The following is a 13643-nucleotide window of genomic DNA, read 5'->3' as shown; positions in this document are numbered from 1 at the left end:
CTTGGTTTCTGCATTAGGAATTGTGTTAAAATATGCATCACTGTCCTTCCTGGGAAAGCTTGTACTTTGATTTCGATTCAGAACAAGGTACAGTGGACCAAGTGGACATTTGTGACCCGACGGGCAGCCTCCTCATGACTTTGGATCGATGTCACAGCTAAGTTAGGTCCCCAAAACCGACCCCCCTAAATACTAAGGAAACATTCGTCGTTGCAGACCCGAATCCCGAATCCGAATGTCAATGAGCGCGGTGAGGAGCGGTCACAGGTTCAAGCCCTTAATACAGAATAATAAACTGCACTTAGCAGATGTAAAGCATGGAATAACATCGATTGAATAATCTTCTAAAAAGTACAAAAATTGCAGAATCACTTAGGAATGTCCTGTGACAAATGGATGGCGTTTAGAGCACAGATAGGGAAGATGTGGTATCTAAAAAGACAAAAAAAACCTTGATGTATCTACCTGTGATTACCACGTTTTCCCATTGTTTTCTATCCGCAAAACAAAGACGTAAAATATTAATAACTAGCCTCATTTTAGGCCTATTAGGCTATTTTATTTATCTCTGTCTACAGCATTGGAACCTCTATCCACGTTTGTCTCTGGACCATAGAGAATGGTGGATGTGGTCCCTACCAATGGAATATGAATTTGACTTGTTCCTAAGGGGCCTGTTTTTGCAGTGAAGTGACTGGCGTTATATAAGCATTACTTGCAACCAAAATGTTCTAATTTTATGGCTAAAATGATCTAAACCGAATCAAATCTGTTTGCTTTTCAAGTGCCAAAATGCGTCACGAGGCTCCTCCCCCAGTTTTTTCTTCATGTTTAGATCTACATCTGAATACTTGATTCAAAGCCAACAGACACCTACACACACACACACACACACACACACGGAGCAGTGTCTGTGGGACCCTTACCAGCACTTTGGGGAGAAGGAATGGTTCAGTCCGCTGGGTCCAGGCTCCTTCTTACTGAGTAGGAACTCCTGCAGCTTCAGCTTCACCTCCGTGCTGGCGATGGCACCTGCAGACAGACGGCAGTCAGAAAAGACAGAGCAAGCAGCCCAGCCGGCGGCAGCAGCAGCAGCAGCAGCACAGCCTACTCTCTCTGCCTTTCTCCTTGTTCCTGAGCAGCAGCAGCTGCTGCTCCAGCCTCTGCTTCTCCTGCTCCTCATGCCTCTGCTGCTCCAGCTTCCGTTTCTGCTCCAGCTCCTGTTGGCGCTTGGCCGCCAGCAGCTCCTGTTGTTGCTGACACGGACACAGAATCACAGTCGTGCTCGAGGAGGGCGGCCCATGGAGGGGGGGGCGTTGTTCCCGCCCCGTCAGCTCACCTTCAGGTGCTCCTGCAGCTGGACCTCGTGCTGCCGCGTCAGAACCTCGTGCTTCTTCTGAAACTCAGCGAACAGCAACTGTTTCTGCAGCTCCTGCTGCTGTTTGAGGAGCACCAGCTCCTGCTGAAGCTGCTGCTCTCGTAGGGTTGTGTCCACTGCCACTCCCCCAGACAGAGACCCCACCCTAGGCTCGTTCCTTAGGTCTACTGGGCCTCCTTCTGTTCCAGAGCTTTCTGCAAGCCCGCCTCCTGAAAAAAAACAAAAAACAAAGCCGTTGGCGGGGTCATCTCCACAGCTCTGGGCTGTCGATCGCTGGACCATCAGACAACAGCAAAGATCTTAAAATATGTGTCTAGTTTTTTCTTCTCAAATGAACTATTTCACAGGATTTTAACCAAGCTAGCACCTTGTTCCCCAATCTGAAGCCAATCAAGAAGTCCCAAATGTTGCAGTTCCTCAAATCACCACTGGAGGCTGGAGTTAGAAGAGAGCACGTACAGTTTAGGTAATAAACTAACCAAAGACCCCTTTTCTCTACTTATTTACTTTTTAAACTATTGACATTTATTGTTTAAAGTTTTCTCAAAGGTTTTCAGCTGTTATTGTAGCTCTTTTTTTCGCATGACCCTGTGACAGAATGGCGTACCATCCAGGGGGTAACCCCACTTTAACCAAGCTGGGCTAGAATCCAGCCCCCCCGTGACCCCAAAAGGGATTATACAGGTTTTGAAAGTGGTTGGATGGTTTATTTCCCAACATATTCAGTACTAATTTAGCTAAGTTAGCTTTCTCTTTTTAACTCAGGAGCTTTTCCATATAATGAAAGTTTTTTTTTGCATTGGATTGCATTTGAAGTTTTGTTTTGCTCCTTCATTCAACATAACCTTTTTTTTGTTTTTGCCTTTTCTGGTCTGAAACTGCCGCATCTAAATCTGCCTTATAAACTTAAGGGACGCAGGGACATTGCTTCATAATTCTGCTTAAATTTGTCAGAGTCGTGCGTTTTCGGGTCCGACGCAGAACCGCTGTGGGAACTTTGCATCAGCTTCCACCTCCGGGACCTCCAACCACGGTTTCCAAACACAAACGATAAACTGCACATGTTGAGTTGGGAGGGCGGAGTCAAGCTGCTCACCTCCTTCTGTAGCTCCTCCTCTCTGCTCACTGCTTGCTGCTGCTGGGCTTTGCATGCCTGACTGGAGGCCACTCTTCACCTCTGCCACTGCAGGAAAAAAAAAACTTCTTCCTGAATTTGTTCCTCATAGCAGAGACACAATTATTTCAATGTCATATAGTGTGCGCTTCTCAATACGACCAGACTCTGGCCTAATTGGACCCCTACACGGACTCTGGATGCATTCAGAGCATGGGCTGTATATGAAAAGTGGACCGAGCCAGTGTGATGTCACCCGCAGAAAATGGCGTCCTTCCAGTTCCACTGCAATTCTGTGGACATATTTTCACAATATGGACGCCACCATGTTGGACACAGACAACGTCAGTAAACAGTGATTGGTCCTGAGTTTATAGCTCTATAACAACGTTAGCCAATCAAGAGGGAGCTTGTTGGAAGTCCAAACCCCTAAGAATCTGTAAGAACTCTGTGTGTTTGTGTGTCCGCTGGGGTTCCAACAATTAATCAATGAATCGATTTCTATTCCTACGATCCAACCAACCAGATTGATCTGTTTGAGGCAACTTGTTAATCAAATCAAACCGACCTAATACCCTTAAAAAACCCTTCCAAGATAAATAAATCGATAATCTTTTCTGGAAAATACCATTTGGATTGAGACACGGCAGGTTTATCATACTATAAGTGCATCGCCGCGGACAACAAACACGTGATGACATAATGAACACGGATCATCCATCATTACAGTCCAATGTGTGGACAGACTTTGACTAAAGTCATGTGACCATCCAGTGTCTAGAATGTTCTAAGAATGTTCCCTTTGGATTCTTTGGATGAGGAAAAACAACAGTGGTGAACTTTAGGAAACTAACATGTGAATGGATTTGACATTCATTCTAGTTTACTTGTTGGTTTGGACACAGATTTCATTTAACTTGATGATCTGGAAGAAATCCAAGAATCTGGATAACTGTTCAGTAGTGGACTGTTCTCACTGCTGGAAGTTTGGGATCAAGATGATCTGGATCCACTTTAGGTCCGAGAATCGGATCATTTAAAACGAACCTAAATTCACAGTAAATCGTATCTTTAACCACAAATTATGATATGAATCAAGCTGTCGTAAAAATGAATGGTTACGCCGCTATCATTTCCCAGTTCTACCTGGAGTGCTTTCTGCTGATTTGCTGACTCGGCTTTCTCCTCGTGAACCGAATAACCAGCAGCAAGAAGCGTTAGAGGGTGATTACTTCAAATTCAGCTTAAATGATGGCGTAGCTAAGAAACCAGCTTCAAATCAGCCCGATGTAAACAGTCCTTTTGGTAACCACAGAGTTTTACCCTCTTCCACACACCTGCTATGGCATCACATGACGTGACCCAAAAAGACACGGCAGTTGTTAGTTGCTATACCTATCCAGGCCTCATGGTTCATTTACAACCTTTTAATTTAAGTTTTACGCTCCATCTGATCTTAAATGTAATTTTTTAAGTAAAAATAAAAGCCAACATTTTTTATACTAAAGAAAAGTTTTGGTCAGTTGACCACTAAGGTTTCTAAAGCAATGTCCCAAGTGGTGGATTGACATGGGTCCAAGCACCAACGTTGCCAAACCAGGCAAAAGTTTTATTTGGAGCTCTTGCAGTTATACCGCATTTCTGGTCCTCGGCCGTGACGCGGCGCCCACTTCCAGACTTGTTATGAGTCGGTACATTGTTGTCATCCACCGGAAAACACAAGCAGTGGAATATGACTCACTGACAGCAACCATCATCGACGACGGCATGGGCTTCATTTGGGTGGAAGTATCAGTGCAACAGCAGCACTTCTCTGACAGCCAATAAACCCCTCGCTGTGATTGGATGGTTCCCATCAGCTGCTTCACAAACCTCTGTGGGTTAGACAGCGGATGGCACCCAGAGGTCACCAGGTCAGGATGATGGATGGGGGGTGGTCCAAGCCTGCAGTGGAGCTGAAACACCTCCTTGGAATCAGGTGATGGGATTAGTCTACTTCCTGGAAACAGCTCGGCTCTGCAGCGTGCTTAGAGGGAAGGATCTCGTTTTCTTACAAAGTCAATTAGGAGTGACTAAGAGAAAAGGCTGACCCCCGACCTCTGCGAGCTGCTCGGACAGAGCCTCTCTGAGGGGGCCGCGCCGAGCACAGCTGCTTCTGGGCCCCCCATCAGCGCACAAACACATGTGTGTTTCTTCCAGTGTGCAGCTACTCACATTTGAATTACCTGAGCAAACATTGCGGCGTTTCTCAGTGACGCACATGCCCCCCCCGCTCCCACTCACACACCTACGGAGTGTGTGTGCGTCTGCGGTGCGAGCGTGTGCACAGGAGTGTGTTTGGAGAGCGGGCAGCATTCCTCGGCAGCCAGCGTCTGACGTCAAACGGGGACATTTATAGCCCGGTAAACACATGCTCAGAGAGGCGGCCGAGCCAGGCGCTCGCTGCTTGGTGACGGCGCTGCACAGAACCAACCTTCACGCCTGTGCGGACTCTTCAGTCAGGATTAAACGTGAAGAGAAGGGTGCTGGCACGCAGCTGCGTTCAGCTACTGAGGGCCGGCTCCAGCTGCTGTCCCATCGATCTACTGACTCCCTGCAGAAACGTCACTTTTTTTGATTGTTACCTCCAACGAGGACATTATCGTCTACACTCACAGATTTATGAAGAGCTTTATCATCATCAGCGGGTAAAATACACGGAGGTCCAATATTGGAATTCTATGGAGATTCCACATGAGAACGTTTCCAAGCATGTGTTGGTTGACATGTAAACATTTGTTTTCACAGGGCCCTGCGACAGACTGGCGACCTGTCCAGGACGTCCCCTGCCTTCACCCGCACGTGGCCAGGATAGGCTCCAGCAGCCCCGTGACCCCAACAGGGACAGGATGACTGTTTTCACAGAGCCTTTCCGTTAAAGACCCCAAAATGACCCAAAGACCAAAATAAAAGGCCCGTATGTGGAACATAGAAACTACGCTAACAGGCCACAAGTCCACTGCTCCGCCCCTGCAAATGGTCCCGCCCACAGGTCAGAGGTGAATTTCTAATGAGCGCCTGCCGCTCTGCAGAAACTACGTCCTAGAAAACAACACGGGTTTTTGGCTTTTGCCTAAAAACAGGATCATCCCAATTAAAAGACCACTGGGGACGGAAAAGATGAGCGGAGAGAGACTTTAAAGTTAATTATAAATTCGTTAGGTTTGGTCTTAAAAAGCTCATCTTCCGATTCTATTAAAATTAATTTCCTTTCTTCATTTTTCCATCTAAAACCATTTTTGTAGAGAAATCAAAAAGAGGTTTCTCATAACTAGTGATGTAAAGCAAATTAAGGATTTACTTTATCTGATCAAATTGTTTTCTACCCAAACTAACTATGGATTTAAAGAACTAATAAGAAATAAATATCAAATTTAACAAAAGAATGGAATCTGTAATGCAGCTTTTGATTTTTCTATTTCATTTTTCAGAATTAAAGTCTTCATCAAGTGTCTGATGGACCAATAATGTATGTGCCGACCAGACCCCTCCGAGCAGCAGCTCCTCTGACAGAGCAGCAGTCCCGCCCCACCTGTAAGACCCTCAACAATAAGGCATAAGAGGCATGAGAGCAGGATTCACCACGAAGGACGTTTGATGCAGCTGCACTTCACCCTGAAGAAGAGACTTTCCACAGCTGAGAATCCTGTTGGCCTCTGCAGGAACTTCATCCAGATCATCCACAACTGCTAATGACAAAGATGAACCTCTTCTGTCATTGCACAAGTTCAGAGACGAGTCACGGAACTGTGACTCGACCTTTGTGACCCCCGCTGGACTGATTGTGACCGTAGAAGAAGTCTGAGGGGCCTTCGACGCTCCAGAGACCCCCGCTGTCTTCGTCAGAATATCCTGCATCTCTAAATGCTTCCTGTTGTTTGTACCCTTTAAAGCTCCAGTTTTTCACAACAACTTTGAACCTTTAATCCAATGTATTTTACTGACAAACCACCAGTTAACAAGCATGGATGTTTCAAGGAGCCACACAACCAGCAGAAACACGGAAACCCAGTGAGATGCACTGCAAATGTTCCAACCTGATTCGGCTCACTGGGTATATCTAATGTAACATTTGCACAAAAGGGGGGAAAAACGCACAAAGAAAGGATGTCAACTCATCTCGTTGAGGATAAAAAAAACCTGCAGAGGTGCTGATGGTGCAGTGGGAGGAGCCACAGACCACCAGTTGATACCAACAGGCGGTTCCCAACATGCAAACCACCATTTGAGTTTTCTAGGAACCAATCAGAGATCCAAACACAAAGGAATAACAACCCGGTCCCTTTCCAGACCCAAGACACACACAGAGACCGTGACGCCAAACGCTACTGCACAAAAGAAAACTAGTGAAGTGAAGAAGACCCTGTCCTCATCAACACAGCGGAGGAAGCACCAAGCTTTGGCGTGGATCAGGGTTTACCAGCCCTGTCAGCCGCCACGTTTGTTTTGCATCTTCAGGCTCACCTGATCAGGTGAGCCTGAAGATGCAAAACAAACGTGGCGGTGGCCGACGAGGAAGAGGGTCGGTGACTCCTGGCATGGAGCATCAGACTGAATCTGACCTTCCTCCCTTCCTGATTTCATACTTTCCCTTTCCTTTCCAGAAGATCAAACAGATCCAGATCGAACCCCGCCTCCCCCCACTGTTGTTTACAAACAAACAGCCGGTCGGTCTGTTGTCTGATTTCAAACTCCTCCCCACACTGACATGCTGGTGCATCCAAAAACATGCTGCATTCCTGCAGACTCCACCACCTGAAGCTGGTTCTCCGCCCCACCGACCAGCAGCCCTGACCTCCATCTGCAGCTGCAGCCTCCCTCATGAGTCCCGCTCACTTCAACCAGAAACTTTCCCTGCACTCCAGCGCCAGCCCGTCCTCCATGGACACAAAGAAAAAGGGTTTCTTCTCTTACAGACAGCCTAAATTATTTATTAACACCCCCTCCCCTCCTCGCTTCCCCACAGATGACTCACCAGCGATGGGCATGGCTGCGCTGGAGCCCTGTTTGCCACTCAGGAGCTGCAGAGGCTGCTGGCGGCCGTCTGCAGAGGAAAAGCAAGAATCCGTCTCATAGATGGTCTGCAACATGGCGCACAGTCCTGACACGGGCGGCTGCAGCCGCGTGCCAGGACAAGAGCCGCTGCTACAGTTCAGGAAGCACCCCTTCACAGAGACCCCATCACGCCGACTTGGGACTGAGCAGCCTGCAACGCTGTGACAGCTCCCAAGCCGCAGGCTCTGGCGCCGGTCACCATCACCTGAGACAAATCCTCCTATCCCGCGCTTCCAGGAAGTCCTCTCTGAGGTAAGAGCATGGATCACCCTGATCCTGGCACAAATCTGGCTCCTGAGAGGCGGACCTGCAGCGGTGCGTTCAGGAAGCCGCTTCAGCCGCAGGAGGAAAGTTGCAGTTCCACAAACAAGCAAAAAAAATTCCCAACCGGCAGCAGCAAAGACGGACTCTCTGCCGCGCGACCAAGAAACGGAGCTAGAGAGTCCTGTTCTCCCGAAAAACAAGGGGGAGAGGAGGAGAAGGGGGAGAGGAGGAGGAGGAGCAAGGACGAAAATAGCTTTGGGAGAGCGCTCTCCGAGGTTCCATGTTTCCAAAATTAGAACAAAGAGCTGGGAGAATGACAGGAGAGGGAGACGAGTGGGACTTCAGCAACAGCCCTCCATCCTCCAGCCGCCGCTCCGACAGAGAAGCTCCGACTGCAACCAGGAGCTGCGGGCGGTTCAGCACCACCCTCACTGACGGGGGGGGGGAGCTGAATGAAGCACAGGGAGGGAGGGAGGAGGGACGCCGACAACAAACCTTCTGATTTCAGAGTGTCAGAAGACGTACTCTTTTACTTCTTGGCTGCTGTGGCATTGTGGGGATGCGGGGGTTGAATTTTAAAATAGCTCGTTAGTGAGGGGGAGGAGCCAAAGACAAAAATAGACCAGGGAAGAGAGAGAGAGAGAGACACAGCGAGCACACAAAAACCCTGCAGCGCTGGGGTGTGACTGAGACGTGGGGGCGGAGGGTTTTCTGCCCCGCATCTCTACAAGATCCTCTACCAATCCAAGCGGAGTGGGCGGGGCTCCACGAATGCCATGGGTCTGCCGAGACTCACCAGAACAAACACTAACATACACACCTGGTCCAATCAAAACCCGGAAGACAGGGTCTGGAGGAGCAGGGCTGACAGATGTTCCACGGGGAGGGTTTGACGCAGAACCAAGGAGAACCGACACTTCTGAACCTCCCTGAGAAGACGACCGTCAAACATCCAACAACTTCAAGTCCAGACTGTCAGAACCACATCCAGAATTCAGTTTACCTGATGGTCAAACATGTCATCGTCTCAAACACACACAGCATTAAGCCCATGTTTTTAACGTCTTCTTGTGGCATTTTCCTGATGATGTAGAAACATTCTGGTTTCGAGTTTTTCTTTATTCAAATCATTGTGAGCAGAATAAGAAAAGGCTGTTGGAAACCATAAGCTCCCTGCTCCGCTCCATTCTGATGCATCCGCCTGCAGACAAACAGATCCATGAACGTGTTTGTTTTTCCTCGTCTGAGCTGGAATCTGGATCAGAACTGGACGCTCCACGACTCAGAGGTGAATTTCTGTTAAACTCCTGCGGCTCTGCACAAACTATGTCCTAAAAACCCAAAACAAAAACTGTTTTTTTTTTTTTTATTTTGGCTAAATACATCATCATCATAATTTAAAAAAAACAAACACTTTGAAAAACAGATCAAAAGCTGATCAGAGTGAGACTTTAAAACAGTGTCCCACACGTCAAACAGGTGTGCATGCATGCATTTGTGTGCGTTCGGGTCGAGTTGTCACAGACCCGGGTGTGTCTTGGGGGGAAGCATTGAGCTGCAGTCACGGCCGAAAACGAAAACCAGATTTTTAATAATCTAACCAAGGATTTGAACCTACAACCTCCCAGTCTGAAGGTGGAGACACAAAGCAACCGCTCTGATGTATATGTGTGTGTTTTTGTGTAGGCATGCATGCATGCATGCATGCGTGTGTGTGTGTGTGTGTGTGTGTGTGTGTGTGTGTGTACTGCAGCGGATGACTCATCTCTGCATTTCTATTCCAGACGCATCCACCCCTGGAGTTACACTGCTGCGTTTGTGTACTATAACTGTAACCATGACAACCGCATTATAGACTGTCAGCTAGTCAGTGGGACGAAGATCTGAAGGACCTCCAGCTGCATGAAGCTTTGAGAGACCTTCTAATTCTCCATTTCATTAAAAACTGATTTTACTTGGCTAGAATTACCCTTCCAGTCATTTTCCTGCAGATTTTCAGATTCCTTACTTTCCAGGACACCAGCAGGTGTCACAAGCATCATCCTACTCCACTCTTAAAACTGCTGCTACGTCTGAATGCAGTAAAAATCCACACACCTCCTCTTCCTCTGACCTCCTCTTCCTCTCTCTGGAAAACGTCCCGGTCAAAGGAGAGGAGGCGGCACAGAATCTAAAAAAGCCGTCTGACTGCTCACAGCTGCAAACAGGAGCTCCAGGCAGATCCTGCAGATGCGTCACTTTGTGGTTGAGGGAATGTTTTGTCGCGGTTCTTTGTGTACCAGATCTGATAAAGTTTGATTCAAAAATAACTCACGTTTGCAGGTGTTCTTTGAGCATAGATTTACCATGAGCGTGCACGCTACAGACATTTACCTGCAGTCACGTGCTTTGTGCATTGGGTCCACTGATCCAACCCAAACAGAAGAGAAATACGGATCCACAACTTTCATTCTTAAATATAAAGCCAACCAGGAAGTGGCAAAGGCTGCAGCTCCGCAAATGACCACCGGAGGCTGGTTTCAAAAGGAAGCACTTAGTGACTCCCATGTTAAAAGGACCAACTTTACACCATAAAATAAACATCTATGCAGTCTTTTTTTGTTCTATTTTGCTTTTATTAACTCAACTAAACTCACTTTACTTTGCCTCACCCAACTGCCAATTTTTTAGGGCGCTGAAGTTGACAGAATAGACTCCAGTCAAAATGCCAAACGTGCTTGGAGCTTTGTTTTGGCTGGTCAGGAGACATCAGAGTTTAATATGTTGTTCACCTTTCGGCATGTCCCATCAGGGGTCACCACAGCAACGGCACAGGGGTCACTTGTAATGACAACAGGGGCGTTAAAAAAAAAAGGTGAACAATTCTTCATATCTGCAGTTCTTTTGACCATCAATGTCACATGGAAAAAGTGTTAAAGGGCCTATATCATGCCACATCAATGTTTTGAGCTTCTAAGTGGATTATAATGTTAATTATTTACAAAAAAGAATATAAGGCTACTGTTAAGCTCCTCCATTATAATGTAATGTAACAGAGAGTAAAGAATAACAAAAAGGATATCATCCAATTTTGACACCAAGCCCTAGTAATCCACGGATGGAAGTTCAACTTCAGAGCTGTTGGCCTGTTATCCTATCAGCTCATCATCAGACCCCCCTGACCTGCTGACCCCCCCCCCCCCCCATGTTGTCTTTGGGCATTTATTTATTTTTAGTGCTGACCTTGTAAGCAGTTTTTTAAGAAACATCTGCTGTTTCTGTGGTGATTGTGATGACCAGGATGTCCATAAAATAGATTAAATTTTCAAAGTAGAGGAAATAAAAGATGCTCATCTTCTTCATCATCATCATCATCATCTTCAGTTACAGGTGTTCAACCTCCTTCGTCATCATCCATAGTTACAGATGTTCCACTGCATCATCGTTGATACTTACAGATGTTCAGCTCCATCAGTTACAGATGTTCAATCAGAACCACCATCTTCTTCAGCCTCAACATCATCATCTTTCTCACTCAAAGGTTTTTCAAAAAGATCCATCATCATCCCCAAATACAAGTGTTCAAACAAAACCTTTCCATACAGAGTCCCCAGAACATATTAGATACGACTCCTTGACAACAGGAAACACTTGGTTAGGCTGAAGAATTGTGCCTGAGGACATGGTCAGTACCTCTGGAGCACCTCAGGGGCCCGATGCTGTTCAGTTTCCTCCTAATCTATTCCTGCATGCTGCTGTCAAATGAGGCGTGGCCAGAGCCTCCTTTTGTCATGATAAAAGTGAATGCTTAGAGACGAAACGGACTGCCTGAAGCTTGCTGACACCGAACCTGCTAAACACGCAGACGGAGCAGAGAGACCAGGATGGACAGGTTTAGGAACGAATCCATCAGACGAACGGTAGATGGTCGGGACATAAATGCAGGGAAGCAGATGGAGACGGTTTGGACACGTTGACAGGAGGAACAGTGATGATGTCGGTAAAAGGATGCTGAGGTCGGAGCTACCAGGATAGAGGCCTAAAAAAAAGACCAAAGAGGAGGTTCACGGGTATAGTGATGGAGGACATGAGGGCGGTTAGAGTGAGTGAGGAGGAGAGGCACAGGTGGAGGCAGGTGATTCGCTAAGGCTAGCCTTGGGTTAACCTTGGAAGGCGAGCATGTGAGTGGGTATAATAAGATGATGTTGGCACATCAGAGAAACAAACAGTATGGTGACATAGCTGTATTGTAACAGAATAACAGGGCCTGACAATAGTTACATTGAAAGGTAGGATAACATGGGGACCAGCCTCTACCTACTGATCAGTCAGTGGATCAGTCAATTGTTCCTCAAGATAAGAAAGCATGTACAAAGCGTTTTCAGCTCTGATAAATAAACAGTCAGACGCTTTTTTCTGTCCATTTGTTGCTACATTCCTACTCTGTTTACGTCGGCTACGGTGGCCGTTTTGGTTCAGTTGCTCTGCTCTGAGGACGGATTGTATTCAGACTGAGGGATCTCAGAGCGAACCGAAGCTTGGAAACGAACAGAGATCACCTTAAAAGATGGGTCAGAGAGCAGGTCCAGGTCCCGAACCCTAGGGTTCATTCAGGCTGGAAATTTGTTCTGGATTATTAGGGGAAACAAACTCTGGTTCACTTTATGCGGACCAAATGTGTCCCGTCTGAACACAACCTAAATTTCACCACCGTAGCCAGTCGTCATGTGATGTGAAAAAGTAGTGGAGCAACGATGAGACACAGCAACTCATTGAAATCTGGTCTGTTGAATGCAGGCTCAATAAAACAACTCTTAATGTGATACATATTCCTTCTAACATCGTTTTTTCTGACAGTCTACAGGTCATTAACACTTATTAGTGTACCTTCTTAGCTGTCGCCTCCTCAGGAACGGCCTTGCAGCACGCCTCCGCCTTACTTAAGTAAAAAGTGTTGTACCTGATCTTGGTAAAGACATTTAGAATTATAATTTTTTATTGTCTGTACATAAAAATATGTATTTCCAGTATTCAGACTATACGATTCTTTCAGTCCAACAAAATCATTTGATCCGGACCGAGTCTTGAACCTTGTGTTTGGTCTGTATTCAGTCTGCCGTCCGGCGGACTATCCTGACCACCTGACTAAAGATCTCTTTAGTCATTGGCCAGGAATTATGAGGGCAGGGCAAAGCAACTCTACGTTGGCCGTTTTGTTGTTGTTATGCTCCAAGCATGGTGCCTTTTCAGACTGAGGGAGCAAACCGAAGCGCAGTCCAATTTGAAACGAAACTGAGACCACCTGAGACGATGGGTCCTGGTCCCGGACCAGGGTCCGCTTTGGTCTATTCAGACTGAATATTTGTTTCAGAATATTGGGGGGAAACAAGCTATGGTTCCCTTTAAACAAACCAAATGTGCCCAGTCGTTTTATTCTCAAATGTCAATAATGAAATCTTCACTAAGTCACTTTTTAAATTGTATGTTGACCTTTACTGATCAACATACATACAAATCTAGATGAAAATACCTCAAAATGAGGCTTTTCACAGCAACTATTACGTGAGATTGAAAATAAATTAATTCCAATTTATAATGAATTAATCACACACAAAATTAATGGTACGACAGCACAAATATTAAACAGGACATGATGGTACATAACTGACGGAGCGGTCTGTGTATGATGCATCGACCTCACATCTGCCATTAAAAGTTGCTGAGAAACAAACTGAAAGGAAAAAACGCTGACGATGCATCTATTTTAAGCTGAACGGACTGGAAAAGTGCATCTTCGTAGAGAAAACAGACAAG

General features: G+C 46.4%; 1 protein-coding gene across 3 annotated transcripts in view; it reads right to left on the bottom strand.

The window, feature by feature from the left end:
- hdac5 (histone deacetylase 5) overlaps positions 1-13643 on the bottom strand; it is a 40014-nt gene that overhangs the window by 18877 nt on the left and 7494 nt on the right. For 2 of the 3 annotated variants that reach the window (XM_023957815.1, XM_023957816.1), the window contains 4 exons: positions 2475-2561; positions 1340-1587; positions 1112-1256; positions 927-1032 (listed from right to left, as the gene is read on the bottom strand). In XM_023957815.1, the coding sequence (XP_023813583.1) occupies positions 927-1032; positions 1112-1256; positions 1340-1587; positions 2475-2561 (586 nt within the window). Of the gene's footprint in view, positions 1-926; positions 1033-1111; positions 1257-1339; positions 1588-2474; positions 2562-7506; positions 8768-13643 lie in introns of those variants that run through there. The other variant, XM_023957814.1, reaches the window with a different exon arrangement.

Source organism: Oryzias latipes, chromosome 8, assembly GCF_002234675.1.
Source record: "Oryzias latipes chromosome 8, ASM223467v1".
Taxonomy (NCBI): Eukaryota; Metazoa; Chordata; class Actinopteri; order Beloniformes; family Adrianichthyidae; genus Oryzias; species Oryzias latipes.
The sequence above is the reverse complement of the archived record's forward strand: the minus strand, read 5'-3'. Positions and strand labels throughout refer to the sequence as shown.